Source organism: Acipenser ruthenus, chromosome 22 (assembly GCF_902713425.1).
Source record: "Acipenser ruthenus chromosome 22, fAciRut3.2 maternal haplotype, whole genome shotgun sequence".
NCBI lineage: Eukaryota > Metazoa > Chordata > Actinopteri > Acipenseriformes > Acipenseridae > Acipenser > Acipenser ruthenus.
Window position 1 is genome coordinate 13852071 of NC_081210.1, and position 14009 is coordinate 13866079.

At 36.1% G+C, this 14009-nt stretch overlaps 1 protein-coding gene across 1 annotated transcript; it reads left to right on the forward strand.

Moving 5' to 3' along the window:
- Positions 1–1669: 1669 nt before the first annotated feature.
- LOC131699526 (uncharacterized) lies at positions 1670–13737 on the forward strand. Its single transcript, XM_058996606.1, has 4 exons — positions 1670–4267; positions 4533–4730; positions 5090–5479; positions 13434–13737. The coding sequence occupies exons 1-4, from the start codon at positions 4151–4153 to the stop codon at positions 13521–13523; spliced, it is 795 nt and encodes a 264-aa protein (XP_058852589.1). The 5' UTR covers positions 1670–4150; the 3' UTR covers positions 13524–13737.
- Positions 13738–14009: the final 272 nt, after the last annotated feature.

Sequence of the window (14009 nt, forward strand, 5' to 3'; positions counted from 1 at the left end):
ATGTACAGGTAAGTAAGCTGGGCTGAGTTGAGTGGGGGATGGAGGGGGGTGATGCTGGGACGCCAGAATCACCGTCGCGCCCTCTTGAGGTGTCGTGGGCTAGTTGACGAAACACTGAGGATGGAAGGTGCCCACTTGAAGACCCCACAGATGTACCCTACTTAGCACAGTCCAGATGGTTGTCATGCTGATGCACTGGGGAGGCCGCACTGTGGTTGATCCCCGGAGCCAGCATCGCAGCCATTGTGTGTGCTGATGCGCCAGGGAGGCAAAATAAGCTGATCCCTGGAGCCAGCATTACACTTCAGCCATTAACACCAGACAGAAGGATATCTACATCATATGGAAGGAAACGTAAATGGATGGAGACACATATGGATCACATTAGTTTACTGTAAAGCTACGTCTTAGTTGGTGCTTATCTTGGCGAGAGCCGAGTTCAAATCAGCAAGTTTTAACATCTACTCTCGTGTAATGGAAATCCCCAATATTCTCTCTCTAAAATAAACTCTCATGTAAACGTGGAAGCAGAACTGAAATGACCAAAAAAGCGCGAGAGATCTATGAGAGGCCGTTCAATTCAAAATTACAGCTTTCTGAATATAACGTATAGTGAAATGAATATAACGTATAGTGAAATGAATATAACGTATAGTGAAATGAATATAACGTATAGTGAAATGAATATGGCACATAGTGAAATGAATATGGCACATAGTGAAATGAATATGGCATATGCCAAAATGGGTATATATCACATACTGAAATGAATATGCTATATACTGAAATGCATATAATGTATACAAAGTCACATGGCTAATTACAGATTAGATATACAAATTGATTTGGAACAGCATTTCTATGTGTTTATACTGCAAATAAACAGTGGAATAAAACTACTTGTACACAGGAGAAGAGGTTTATTTTCACTACCTTTGTGGGAACATTGCTAATTCAACTAAATATTGAACTTACTACAGGTCTTTTCTTTTTGCCATGGCTCTGATCTTAATTTTATGGAACATCTACACAGAAAACTTGAAGGCCAATTAGAGATTTTAATTGCAATGCTTATTGCATGTTACAATTGTCAAAGAACAGACCCATCTTTGCTATCCATGCTTGAAGAAATATGTAGAAGAGGGATGGAAACAAACTCTCTCTATGGGACTGGTGGAATTTTTTATTTTTAAATTCAACAATGCACTCCGAAAAGTGAAATAATACCAAACATTCCAGGATCTTCATACAGTTGCAATAGTTACAATTTCATGAAGATGTTTATATAAGTCAAACAGGCCCCACAAAATCTACTTAAAGAACACATTCACTGTTCATCTTGTGAATATAATTCCTTAAATCTGAACCCTTTTGTAAAAAATTTTAATTCTCAGTCTTCCACCTAACATCAGCATTGGTTTTAGAATATTCAGAAAAACTAAATAAAAACATAATAGGCCTAGTACTTTTCATTAAGTGTGCTGCTTTTCACATTATTAAACAAACAAGATAGTATTCAATGAGAATAATAAAAGTACAGCACACTGGTGAAACCAACTGTAAAAGTACAAAGTCTACATAAAACCAACACCAAAATGAAGCACGACCAAATCCTGGAGAGATCTGAATACCAAAGTCCATGTTAGTTTTGAACTGTTCATAGCTTTTCGAAAAAGGTAGTCTTAGCACATTGGCACACATTTGCCTCTGGGTACTTGGAAAGCTCATCATTCCCATCCTTACTTTGGATAAACTCAATTGAAGGCTGAGGATCAAAACCAAGTGGAGGAATCACGAAAGACAGAACATCTGGTAGATGGGTGCTGCATTCCTCCTCTGAAACAATAATAAAATAAACAAAACATACATTTTATAGTATGCACATTAAGCGATATTTTCTGATTTTTTTTCCCCCAATTATAGATGTTAGAACTCACTTATATGAAAGATATTCGGTCTTGAATGTGTAAATATTGAGGAAATGCTTCACTTTCATTTGCGCAGCCATTATTTTTTTTTAACCAATCAGACATTCCACATGCTAGTTCATGATTTGCCAGAGGTGCTAGCTAGCATCAATTACAATGCAGCTTGTGCAATTCCAAATGTTTTAGAAGCTATCATCAGGCCTATATTTTTCTAGTTTGACAGATTATTTTGTAGCCAAAAGCACCAAAAGACAAGCATAGATCTATCGGTCATCAGTTTATTGGAATAGAGCTCCCAACTTGAAACATGCCTGCTTGTGCTATGGTAGGCTGCAATCACAGAACTGTACCGACAAGACATCACGGACTATCTGTCATATCAGCGCCACTTTACCCCCTCCAAAACCAACCTTCACAATCCTGTAGAAAATCTCGCCAGTAGCCAATAAGTCTCTCTTGAAGCATTCTCCCATTGCTGCCCAGTGGACTGTAGGTGATTTGGAAGAAACTGGCCATAATTTCTGAAGTCATCGCTACCTTCTTCCAGATGAATGCATTCTTGAACATTTCAGAATGCAAAGTCATTGCATCAAGCACACCTTGTGTCTTCAGTCCCTCTTTAAACTTTCAAAAATACTGCATACAAATATAATCATTAATACATTTTAGTCTTGTAAATATTTCATTATAATACATTTACAATTTTACCTTTACCAAAATGTACCTAAAATATGTAGACATTTGGCTAAAACCTTTATTAAAAGTGACTTACTTGCATAGAAAACTCCATAAATTACATTATATAAATGTGTCAGAATTTACCTTTTCTGGGAATGCATTGTTCTGTCTAGTAAATACCAATGCAAGTCGTGTCAGCTGGTGTTTGTCTTCAACTGATTGTATTACACGGATGCAGCGAGCAAGATGAAGGAGCGTGCTGTTTTCATACACTTCTTCTCGAAGCATCAACAGAGGAAGCATTCATAATCTACATTAAAAACAAATTACTAAAAAATTAGTTTATTAGTCATTTAGTGTAAATCCTAAGGTGAAGACTGCGTTATGTCCTTCAATGTGGTAAGTGGCCTTCTTGGCCCTACAATTGAGAATTAAGCAAAAAGGCATTTCTAAAATAAAATGCTGAACATCTAAAATAAATCTTAATTCAAAGATTATCTCAAGGCAAAAGAAATATTAAAAACATGGAAATAAATAAACACGTATGCAGGAACTTGGTTACACTGTGCAATGATAAAAAGCAAAATATGTCAAACTTTTTGCAGCATCTCTTTTGCTTCCACATTTCCAAGATCATGTAATGCAAGGTAGAATTTTTTAACCACATGTGAGAGCATGGTATAAAACTGGAGAGATGAAATTTGATGCAGGCCCACCATTCACTAATGATAGTGAAACAGCCACACCAGCAAGAAAGTACTCATCATTGCGCAAAGCTGAAAAAGAGAAAGATTACACATGCATGTATATAGGGTTCGAATACTTCTGAGGATAACGTAGATGGAAAGAAAAGGGAATATTGCTGCTGCAGCTAATTATAGTCCATATTGCATATACTAAACTAACGTGAACCACAAGACTCAAATGGGTAAATTTTCAAAGGTTACTAAATTTTAGTCAGAAGTCTAAGGTTACACTTTTTCTTACACTGGCTTATTGGAGTTGAGATTTTCCGAAGTGACTTTTAGAATGTCTAGAGGTGCTATTTAAGCAGACAGACCCGCCATACGGTTACATTGGATTTAAACGACTAGCAATTGATGTGACTTAAGAGTGTTAGATATTAGTCTGTCCTGTCTAAGCAGATTATTATAAATGCAAGACGATATAAATGCAAGACGATAAATGATTATTTATTAGGCTTAATATATATTAACATAGCCCAAGACTTCACTTCAACACCAGGTAATTTTTTATTTATTAATTGATTTTGCTCTGTAGGAAGGAGATAGTCTACTTCTGAAATAACAATAATTTGGGAATCACTGCCTTAAACAATGTAATAGTAATCTTTAGTTGTATAGTGCAATCAATGTGTACAGCCAAAAGCACTTTGCAAGCAGAATACAGAATAGAAAGAATAGAGAAATACAGAAATAGAAAAAAGTTATAAAATGTTTTGATGGGTCCTTTGTTATTAAATGTGCATTCACTTAAATAATCTCAGAAAATAATGTAGTAACTTATTGTATTGTTGTGCAGCAATGGATTCTGCATTATACGGCAGTGGTTCACGCCACAGATCAAGAAAGTGGTCCACATCATGCACTGGGTACCAGCACAAAACCATTTTTGCTGGTGATGCTGGAGCAAATAAAAAGGTAATCTTTTTTTAGTATTGATGTTTTTTTAAACCATCTCATTCAAGTTTGTTCCTTTAATGACTGCTGGTGTATGCCCCCATACTAATGGAAATAAGTTGTGTCTTAGAGGATTCTGTTAACACATACTAAGGTATGTTGTGAATGAGTATAAACATACAATATAGCTGTTCAAATGAAAACACGAAAATAATCTATGTGATTTACATACCTTCAGAAATACATTGCAATAATGTATTATCTATGTGTATATATCTCTTTTTAGTTTGTGATGGTATTTGGCGACTCACATCTCAGAAGCCTGGCCGATGGTTTTGTGACAATGCCACTTGGCAACCTGAGATTTGGTTTCAGTTCCACTCCTGGTGCCTGTGCAGCAATATTGAGGAAGGACATTCTGAGAGAAACATTACCTGAAGAACCAGATTTAGTGGTTATTTTAGCCCCTGGTAATACTCAACACCATTGAGCAAGCTGGGAAGGAATTTGCTACCCTTATCCACTCGGCACAGCATAGGTGGAATAAGGTAATGTAATGTAACAACTGCAATATAGGGTTGGTTGTGCCAGATTTACGTCACTGCTATTTTTGCTGGGGTTTTAGTAGTGCCCGGGTGCTGAAAACATGACATTTTGGCTGGTAGGTTGTGTATTTCAGCCATTCCTGAAAAAAATAAGGATTGTACTCAGTAAAAGGGGGGTGAAATGTAATTGTCACTCAAAAAAAAAAAAAAAAAAGAATAACGATTGTAACTGAAAGCAATAGGGATTTTTTTATTCCTTGTATGTTATTGTAATCCTGTTTAACCTCCTTGTTGGTAGGTCGTAGTATTAGATTTTCCAACCTGGCTTACTGTTGACCTTGGCCTTCAAGATCTGTTGCATCAGGAATACCATCGCTGTGCAGCCCGAATGAAGGTCCGATACCTCTCAATATCCGAACACTTCGATGGTGTACTTCTTAGTGATGACTGTGGCATGCCTCTCCTTGCACAGCTCATGTGGTGTGCAGCTTACCAGCAACAGTTTGCTGCACAAGAGACCAAACCAGCAACAACAGTTTTGCAGAGCAAGAAATCTGGCCTCACTCCATGTGTGGTTGTGAGAGGGTCAGCACCAGTAGTCAGCAGCGCTGATCCTTTCGAGTGGGCAGAGGTGAAGCACGGTACCACCAAGAAGGCAGCGGAGGAGCTATTCTTGGGGATGATGTCTGTAAGTATTAAAACTTAATTTGTGTTGTTTTAATGTGGCAGCTGTGGAGTAGTGGTTAGGGCTCTGGACTCTTGACTGGAGGGTCATGGGTTCAATCCCAGGTGGGGGACGCTGCTGCTGTACCCTTGAGCAAGGTACTTTACCTAGATTGCTCCAGTAAAAACCCAACTGTATAAATGGGTAATTGTATGTAAAGAAAAAATTAATATATGTGATATATGTATAATGTGATATCTTGTAACCATTGTAAGTCGCCCTGGATAAGGGAGTCTGCTAAGAAATAAATAATAATAATAAAAATTTGATGTTCTTTGGCATTAGACAATAAAAAATGCAAAACAATCTGAGTGATCGTCAGTTCGGTGCTATTATCTGAATTACATTTCCTCAATGTTACATTTATGTGGATTGTATAATATAAAAAAAAAACCTGTCATTTAATTTTAGGGCTTGAGTGGTGGTAGTGTGTACCACGTCCATGAGTCTTCGGTGCTGTGCTACCCAAAGGCGTATGGAGTGGTTCGGAGTGAGGGGCTAGGGTCAGGAGCTGTTACTGAGAAGGCAGGGAAGCGAAAGGGGAAAACATTAAAGCTAAGTAGGTCACCTATCAGTGAGGCAGTAACAGCCAGGCAGCAAGACCAGAGTGCAGGTGAGGTGAGGGTGAGGAAAGGTCCTAAAACAGCAGATATGTCAGTGAGACAGCAAGGTGAGGTAACGGTGAAAGGTCTTAGAAAAGAAGAGGTGTCGAATAAGGAAGCAGGGATGATTACAGGTGAGGTGATGGAGAAAGAGGTAGGTAGGACTACAGTTCAGGTGAAGGAGGGAGGTAAGACTACAGGTGTGAAGCACGGAAGTAAGACTACAGGTGTGATGAAGGAGGGAGGTAGGACTACAGGTGTGGTGAAGGAGGGAGGTAGGACTACAGGTGTGGTGAAGGAGGGAGGTAATACTCCAGGTGTGATGAAGGAGGGAGGTAGGACTACAGGTGTGAAGGAGGGAGGTAGGACTACAGGTGTGGTGAAGGAGGGAGGTAATACTCCAGGTGTGATGAAGGAGGGAGGTAGGACTACAGGTGTGAAGGAGGGAGGTAGGACTACAGGTGTAGGGAAGGAGGGAGGTAGGACTACAGGTGTGAAGGAGGGAGGTAGGACTACAGGTGTGATGAAGGAGGGAGGTAATACTCCAGATGTGGTGAAGGAGGGAGGTAGGACTACAGGTGTGATGAATACACTAAATATTACACAGAGTATTACTAAACTTAAGGGAGGAAGTCCAACCCCAACCAAACACAAAAAATATAAAGGAAAAAAAGCAAATCCATTAGATTATACAGTAATTGCAAATGCCATTCATGATGTTAAACAAAGCAATAAAAAAACAAACACATTTCAATTTTGGGGGGAGGTTGCTGCGTTACTTAATTGGCCTCACACACGTCCCAATGCAGCCAAAAGAAGTAATTTACTTCTTTATAATATTTGGAAACAAAACAGGAACAACATACACCAACTGGTAGAACAAATTGATTATTTAAAAACAGGATTAATAAATTCAAACACAGAGACACTAGTACATTGTACAACAGAATATAGTGAAGAACAAGGTAAGTCATTTAGGGGAGTAAAAAGGAAACTAATAGAAAATGTTAAACATGATAAACAACAGTGGGTCACAGAACATTATTCTTAGAAAACAAAAACTTTCTGTATTTGTAAATCCCCAAATAAAAGGAAAAGGCCTATGCTAGCCTGCGATATCTGCCATGAATGGTATCATTTTGAATGTGTTGGCATTCCCAATCATAGTGGTGCAGATATTGACTCCATGGGCTTTGTCTGTAACTCAGACACATGCCAGCTAAAGGTACTACGACTGTTTTAAAAACATAAGTGAAACAAATGTTGCCTTTTGTGATACTATGAATACAACTGTTAATATATGTTCTTGTAACAAAGGAACACAAACAGATCTGTGTATTGCACTTGATTTCTTTAAAAATATAAGTGAAACAAATTTAAATGTGGATACACAACACATGACACCAACATGTGAGCAATATACTGTGGAATCTGTGGAGGATTCTTCAACTGAAGAAACTGTTTTTAGTCAAGATACTTTACATTGTATTTTATCACAAAAGGCAACATTTGGTGATTTTACATGTTCAGTTCTGCCATCAGGTACATTCCATTTATCAATGGCAGATTGATCTCGGCTCCTTGAGTTAAAATGTGGGAGATATTTCCAGAAATATTCATGGGAAAGCACATTTGCAAATAAAATGAAAGATTCCAATCCTTACTGTGTAATATCATTTAAAAACCATTGTTTCAGTACATCTGTAAAAAACATTTAAAAAAAACATTTTTAAAAATAAATGGATATTGTGCTCATGAAACTTGCATTTGAAATTACTTTAGAGAAGCGCGACAGCATTGATTTTAACGTGTCATATGCTGGTCAAATACTCCATTCAGGTAAATCTTTGAAAGCCAGACCATTCAGAGGGCCTGAGAGGGAGCAATTGGCTGGAGAATTAATGTATGTTAAACCCTATAAATTATATAATGAAATATTGGGTAATAAAGATCCCAAGTCATTAGCTGCTTATAATAGAACAGGGGTTGGCTCCAGCACTTCTGTTCTTAGAAAAATTAAATCTGAGCACCATATCAATACATTTATAGATAAAGATGAAATTATAGCACTCCAGATGCTTAAACAATTACTTGAAGACCAGGATAATAACAGCACATGCTTGAAAGGGTTTATCCGTATTATACAGACAGTTCCCCTGAAAGTGATATGTTTCACAGAAGGAGGAATACGGCTTTGGCATGATCTGACATGTTGCAGTCCTGCTTTTTGGGATGCCACAGGAGGTTTTATAAAATCCCAATACACTAGAAAAAGAATACTATATTATGAAATTTCTGTGTGTGGTCCAACACCACCTCTAGTGTCAGCTCCTGTGGCATTTATGATCAGTGAAGAGCACACACACAGTGCAGTTGAGCACCTTCTTACAGCTATTCGTGATTATGAGAGAAAAAATTTCAAACATAACACTCTTCCTGTTCAAATTAATAGCGATAGGTCCATAGTTTTGCTTCAGGCATCCCTGTGAGTTTTTAACTCTGAATCTATGGAAAGCTATTTGCAATGTTGTTGGGGCATTATAAATGGTGTAGCTGAGGTTACAGATTTAAAGTTCTGCATCATTAGATCCTGTAAAGGGCATTTAATGAAGCAAGCCAGTGAAATCTGTAAAAAGCAGTACAGTGGGAAAGATGAAAGATACAAAGTTGGAATGTATATTTTTAGCCTTTTCCTAAATTCTAAAACTCCTGAGGAAGTCAGTGATGTATTTTATGAGGTATGTATAATATTAGGGACCAAAAACAGCAGTGATTTAGTAAATGAATCACTGTCACATTTGAAACATAGATTGCAAAATATTAACAATGAACATATATTTGAAGAAGAAACAAGTGAAGCATTAGACGAGGAGTATTCATATAATGATAGTTTAGTAAAATCCCCATTTTTTAGTCACTTTGAAAAAATAAAGCTTACGGCAAAGGCAATGGCTGCTACTTATAAATCATTAGCACCTAATGCAGATTATGGCCCAATACTTTTAGAGAGGTTGTTTGGTTATTTTCTTCCAGTTATTCCTATATGGTCTGATTTAATGTCTGGAAATTTAGAAAGATATTGTAAATCTTATGTAACTCCCAAACGTTTAAATAACAAGACAACTTCAGTTTGTGAAGCTAGTTTTAAAAACATAAAAGTTTTATACTTTAATGATGAAAAACTTAGAATAGATGAATGTATAGAGAAATTATATGTACTATATAAGGCTAGAGAGAGAGACCTATGTGACAAAGTAAGACTAAAAATGCATAAGAATAGAATTGTTTCTAAAGAACCAGAAGAACCATGGAATAAGAAGAAGAAAGTTCCCAAACACCTTACAAATACATTTCAAAAACCTCTGTCGAAAGTCAACAATATTTAATCTAAATGCAAAAGAGAAGATAGAAAAAAACTTGCCATTTTTAGAATATGCTACTTTGTTTAAACCACACAAGTTTAAGAAAAATACAAATGATTCCATTTCTGTGAGTTCAGCTGAGTGGAATGCTATGCTTCCTGAACAGAGGGAGTGTTTTAAAAGCTCACCTACAGATCTAAACAAATCACAATTAATGTGTAGTGTTAGTATTAATAGATCTGACCATGAACACCTCACTGACAGTCTTGAAATGATCCACAAAATCATTTAAGTATGGATAAAAGTACAAGAATTTGTACTTTTGAGAATACATTTCTCAATTGTTGGTTTAACTGTTATGCAGTGTTTTCTAAACATTACAATTTTAAATAACAACTTGAAATCATTCCCTGAATCAGAAATACAAAAAAGAACATCTATAACCAATGGATTAGTTAGTTTACTAACTACAGCAGTGCATAATCCAGGGTGCATTTTTCCCAAGACTGTTATAGGCACTTCATTAAAAGAAATAAGCAAGGTAATTCCCCACCTTGAGTTTAACAGAGAAAATGATCCTATCGATTTAATTATACCATTTTTAAAATGGGTAAGAAATGTAAACTTCTGTACACAGGTAGAAGCAAGACACATTGATACTTGTGTGACGTGTGGTAATACAGTAGTGACTTTTAACAATGAGTTTACTTCTATAATAAATGTAATGTTAACTGAAGTTCCAACTACTGTTGAAAAAGTGTTGAATGCTGAATTCATAGATGGAGAAGCCCCACAAAAGTGTGTGTTCTGCAGGAGTCAAGTTAAAAGACAGATTTTGTGTATCACCTGCCCAGATATACTTGTAATTTCACTACCTAGAGCACAGCATAACGTTGTTTTGCGCACACAAGTATCTTCCTCACATACAGTTTATTTAAAAATGTGTGATGGAAAACAGAGACAGTACAATCTGAATTCCATTATCTGCCATGCAGGGAAATCAGTCACCCGTGGGGGGTCATTATTGGTTAGTATTAATGAAAAACAATAATTCCAAAAAAATTGCCAATGATTTAAATGTTGTTGATGCATTACCTTCTTGTAACCAAGAAGAAACTTGCGGAGTGTAGTGGATTATTTTCTTATAAGGTATTGCCTAAATGGCATTAAATAACTCAATAAAGCTAGACACAGCATTAACACTACAAAGAGCTTATAGATGGAACAATGAGGGTAAGAACTAGCCCTGCCCGGTATCTCTAGGATACTGGGAACTGAAATAAGATAGAAAGGGTAGTTTGTGTATGTTTATTTCTCTTTTATATTTTATATACTTTTAGAGGTATGACAGACATAAGTTTCCTTTTGGCACAGCGCCACATGTAACTGTTGAGAAGCTTCTAGAAAGTCTGCCTGAACTGCCCCCACCGACAGGAGTAGCAACAACCAATTAGAGACTTATTATTAACCTCTCTATTCAGACGAACCAATGAGAATCTAAAGTAAACAACCTTTGTGGGTAACAAGGAGCAACCAGTAAACTAATTTTAGCTGTCATGTCTAGCGTGCATTTGTCTTATGACTGTTTTTTTCTGATTCTAAGAAATGGAATCAATTTTCTTGTGACTGCGGCCCTAAATGGCCTTTACTTCCTTTAAGCCTTAAAACTAATCCTTATATGGTTACACTGTTTAATTTCCTTCTTGTATGATGTTTCAGAAAACTATATAAGCTGCATTTAAAATTAGCTCGGTGTGTGTCTTTGCTGATTGCTAACAGAGTCCACGTTGCTTTGTTGAGCACACCAGTTTGCAAACTCATTAAAAGCTTTTGATTGAACTACAACGTCTCCTCATTGAGTCAACACGCAGGCTGGGATAAAGAACCAGGAAGGGTGACTCCTTACCAAACTTAGGTTCAAGGGTGTTTGAAAACTTCCATTACAGGAGTATATTACTTTTTTGAAAAGACAAACATTATAAAAGATACAAGTATTGAATTATCTGGGAATAAAAACAGCCCCCATTATGCAAGCTGTGACAAAAACAACACCACACTACAGGTCAGAGATCAATCACTCAATGATAATGACTTGACTATTTGTAAAACTCAACTTTTAATAAGCATGGGAAGCGGGTCTAAGTTTAAAATCGTATTGGATCTTCTTAACTGTACAGCGGCAATGCAACAATCTTACATTAGTTTACTGCATGCACATTCCAAATATCCTAATAATATTACTTTCAAGAACATTCTTTTGAATGTGGACAAAATAAAGTCAATCTCCACACATCCTCATTCAAACATCAAGCACGTGTTTTCTAATACCGTTCACTTAATTAAAGATTTTTTAAATATCAATCTTTCTGCCCATTTCCTCGCCGACGATCTTCTTTATGTTAAACTATTGCTCACATTTGTTTGCAAGTGTGGAGAAAGACAAACATACATGAATAAAAAATGTAGCATAATAAGCATGATTAACACAGTGGAAATATCTAGAGATGGCTTTGAAAAAACATTTTTTTCCAAATGCTCTAACATTACAGATATGGTTTGCAAACACTGTGGAAATAGTGACAGTAACAGTTTTATTAAAAACTGGAACATTACACATCTACCACTGTCACTGTTGGCACTGTGTAGCACTGGACCTTCACGTGTTGATGAAGTAGTTTGCCTTCAATCTGTATTTAAAATACATACATATAATATGCCATCTTTAATGATTTTAATGAAATCGTATCCATATGTAATCTTTTTTAGGAAAAATGACAACCAGAAATGGTACTGTAACAATGCGGTAAACATTGAGCATAGTTTCGAAATTATTCAGAAAATGATTTCAAATTGTTCATTTCTCGTTTGTGCATATGACAGCATTTTTTCAAAAAAACTAAGAGAAAATAACATAATAAACCATTTGTGTTCATCAGATTGCAATTATAAAAAAATGTAGAATATAAAAATACCTCTGCCAATGCACCGCTCCTATTAAACATAACAACTGATGACTTGAGGTTACTCCAGGGAGCTGGAAACTGGTTAAATGATGTAATAATCGATTCATGCCTTAGTTTATTAGTCTGTAAATCACCAGAAATGAATGCATTGGCAGTCTCTTCTACTTTTGTTAGTCAAGAATTGAATAGCCTGTACTGTGAAAACATTACAGTGTTGCCTCCATTACCTAACTGTAAAAGAAATTGGTGGTGTTACAACATAGTACTTATTCCTGTAAATATACATTCCTCACATTGGGCCATGATCGTTATAAAAATGAACAGGACCAATGATTCGTCAAATTCCATAATATTACATACTTTTTTGATGGATTCGTTTAAAATGTATGAAAAGCAGCTAAAAAAAATAATTTGTCGTCTGCAATTATTTCTCACTGTACAGTATTTGTGCCTGACAGGTCTAATGTGTAAAATACATTTTCCAGTTGAGTACTCACATAGTTGTCCACATTTCCCCAAACAAACAGATGGTAGTAGTTGTGGACTTTATGTCTGTTTATTTGCCAAAACAATGTTGTTTGGTGGTAACCACCTTGTTAAGACCCCTGAACAAATGAGAGAAATTGTAGCATCAGAATTACTGTAATGATCTTGATTTCTGTAAATCTGAATGAACAAAAATAAGTTATAAAGATTCTCATCCACTTGACAACATTAAATGCGGTCATTTTTTCAGTTGTTTTTATTTTTTTATTAATTAAATCCATAATTATTTCCAATATTATAATTTTTTTTTTTTTTTAAACGAAGTCAGAGTTGTACTCAGAATCTCCACAGGCTATCGTTCGTTTGTTCGTTAAAACTTAAATATTGAAAGTAAAGACTATAAATATTAAATTACAGAATAATTTATAGTTTTTTTTAATTTTCTGCATACTTACATTGCGTTTTATATTCCATTCTTGATTGTTGATTTTGTTTCTTTTTTCAGGTCTCTTCCACTGCAAGGGCTGGAGGAGGCAGGTTAAGATTGGACTGTCCTCTTTTATTTTACAGCAAACATTGTCCTTTATATTTTTAAATGTTTTTTATAGCCTAGCTGTTTACAACCTAGTCGTTTGTAGTACTGTAGCGTAGTCTTTTTTGTAGCATGCCCTTAGAAGGGGGCAGTTCCCACTAGTCGTGGACTTCTGGAGATTTCCCCCTGTTAAAACAGGGTTTTTTTTCTCCCCCCAGTACTGTGGAGAATATTTCTAATTTTAAATTAAATTTATATTAGTTAAAACAAGTATACATTAAAAACATCAATTAAATTAAATTTATATAAATTAAAACAAATCTTGACTCGATGTTGGTTATTTTCCAAAGAGATATCATTGACATTCAAACTACATCATCAACTGAATTCCAAGGTTCACATGTCCATTGGAATGCCAAAATGTCATGTTTTCAGCACCCGGGCACTACTAAAACCCCAGCAACAATAGCAGTGACGTAAGTCTGGCACAACCAACCTCATTTTCTATTCACTATGAGTCTGTTCATTACATTTAACCCCCCTTTTACT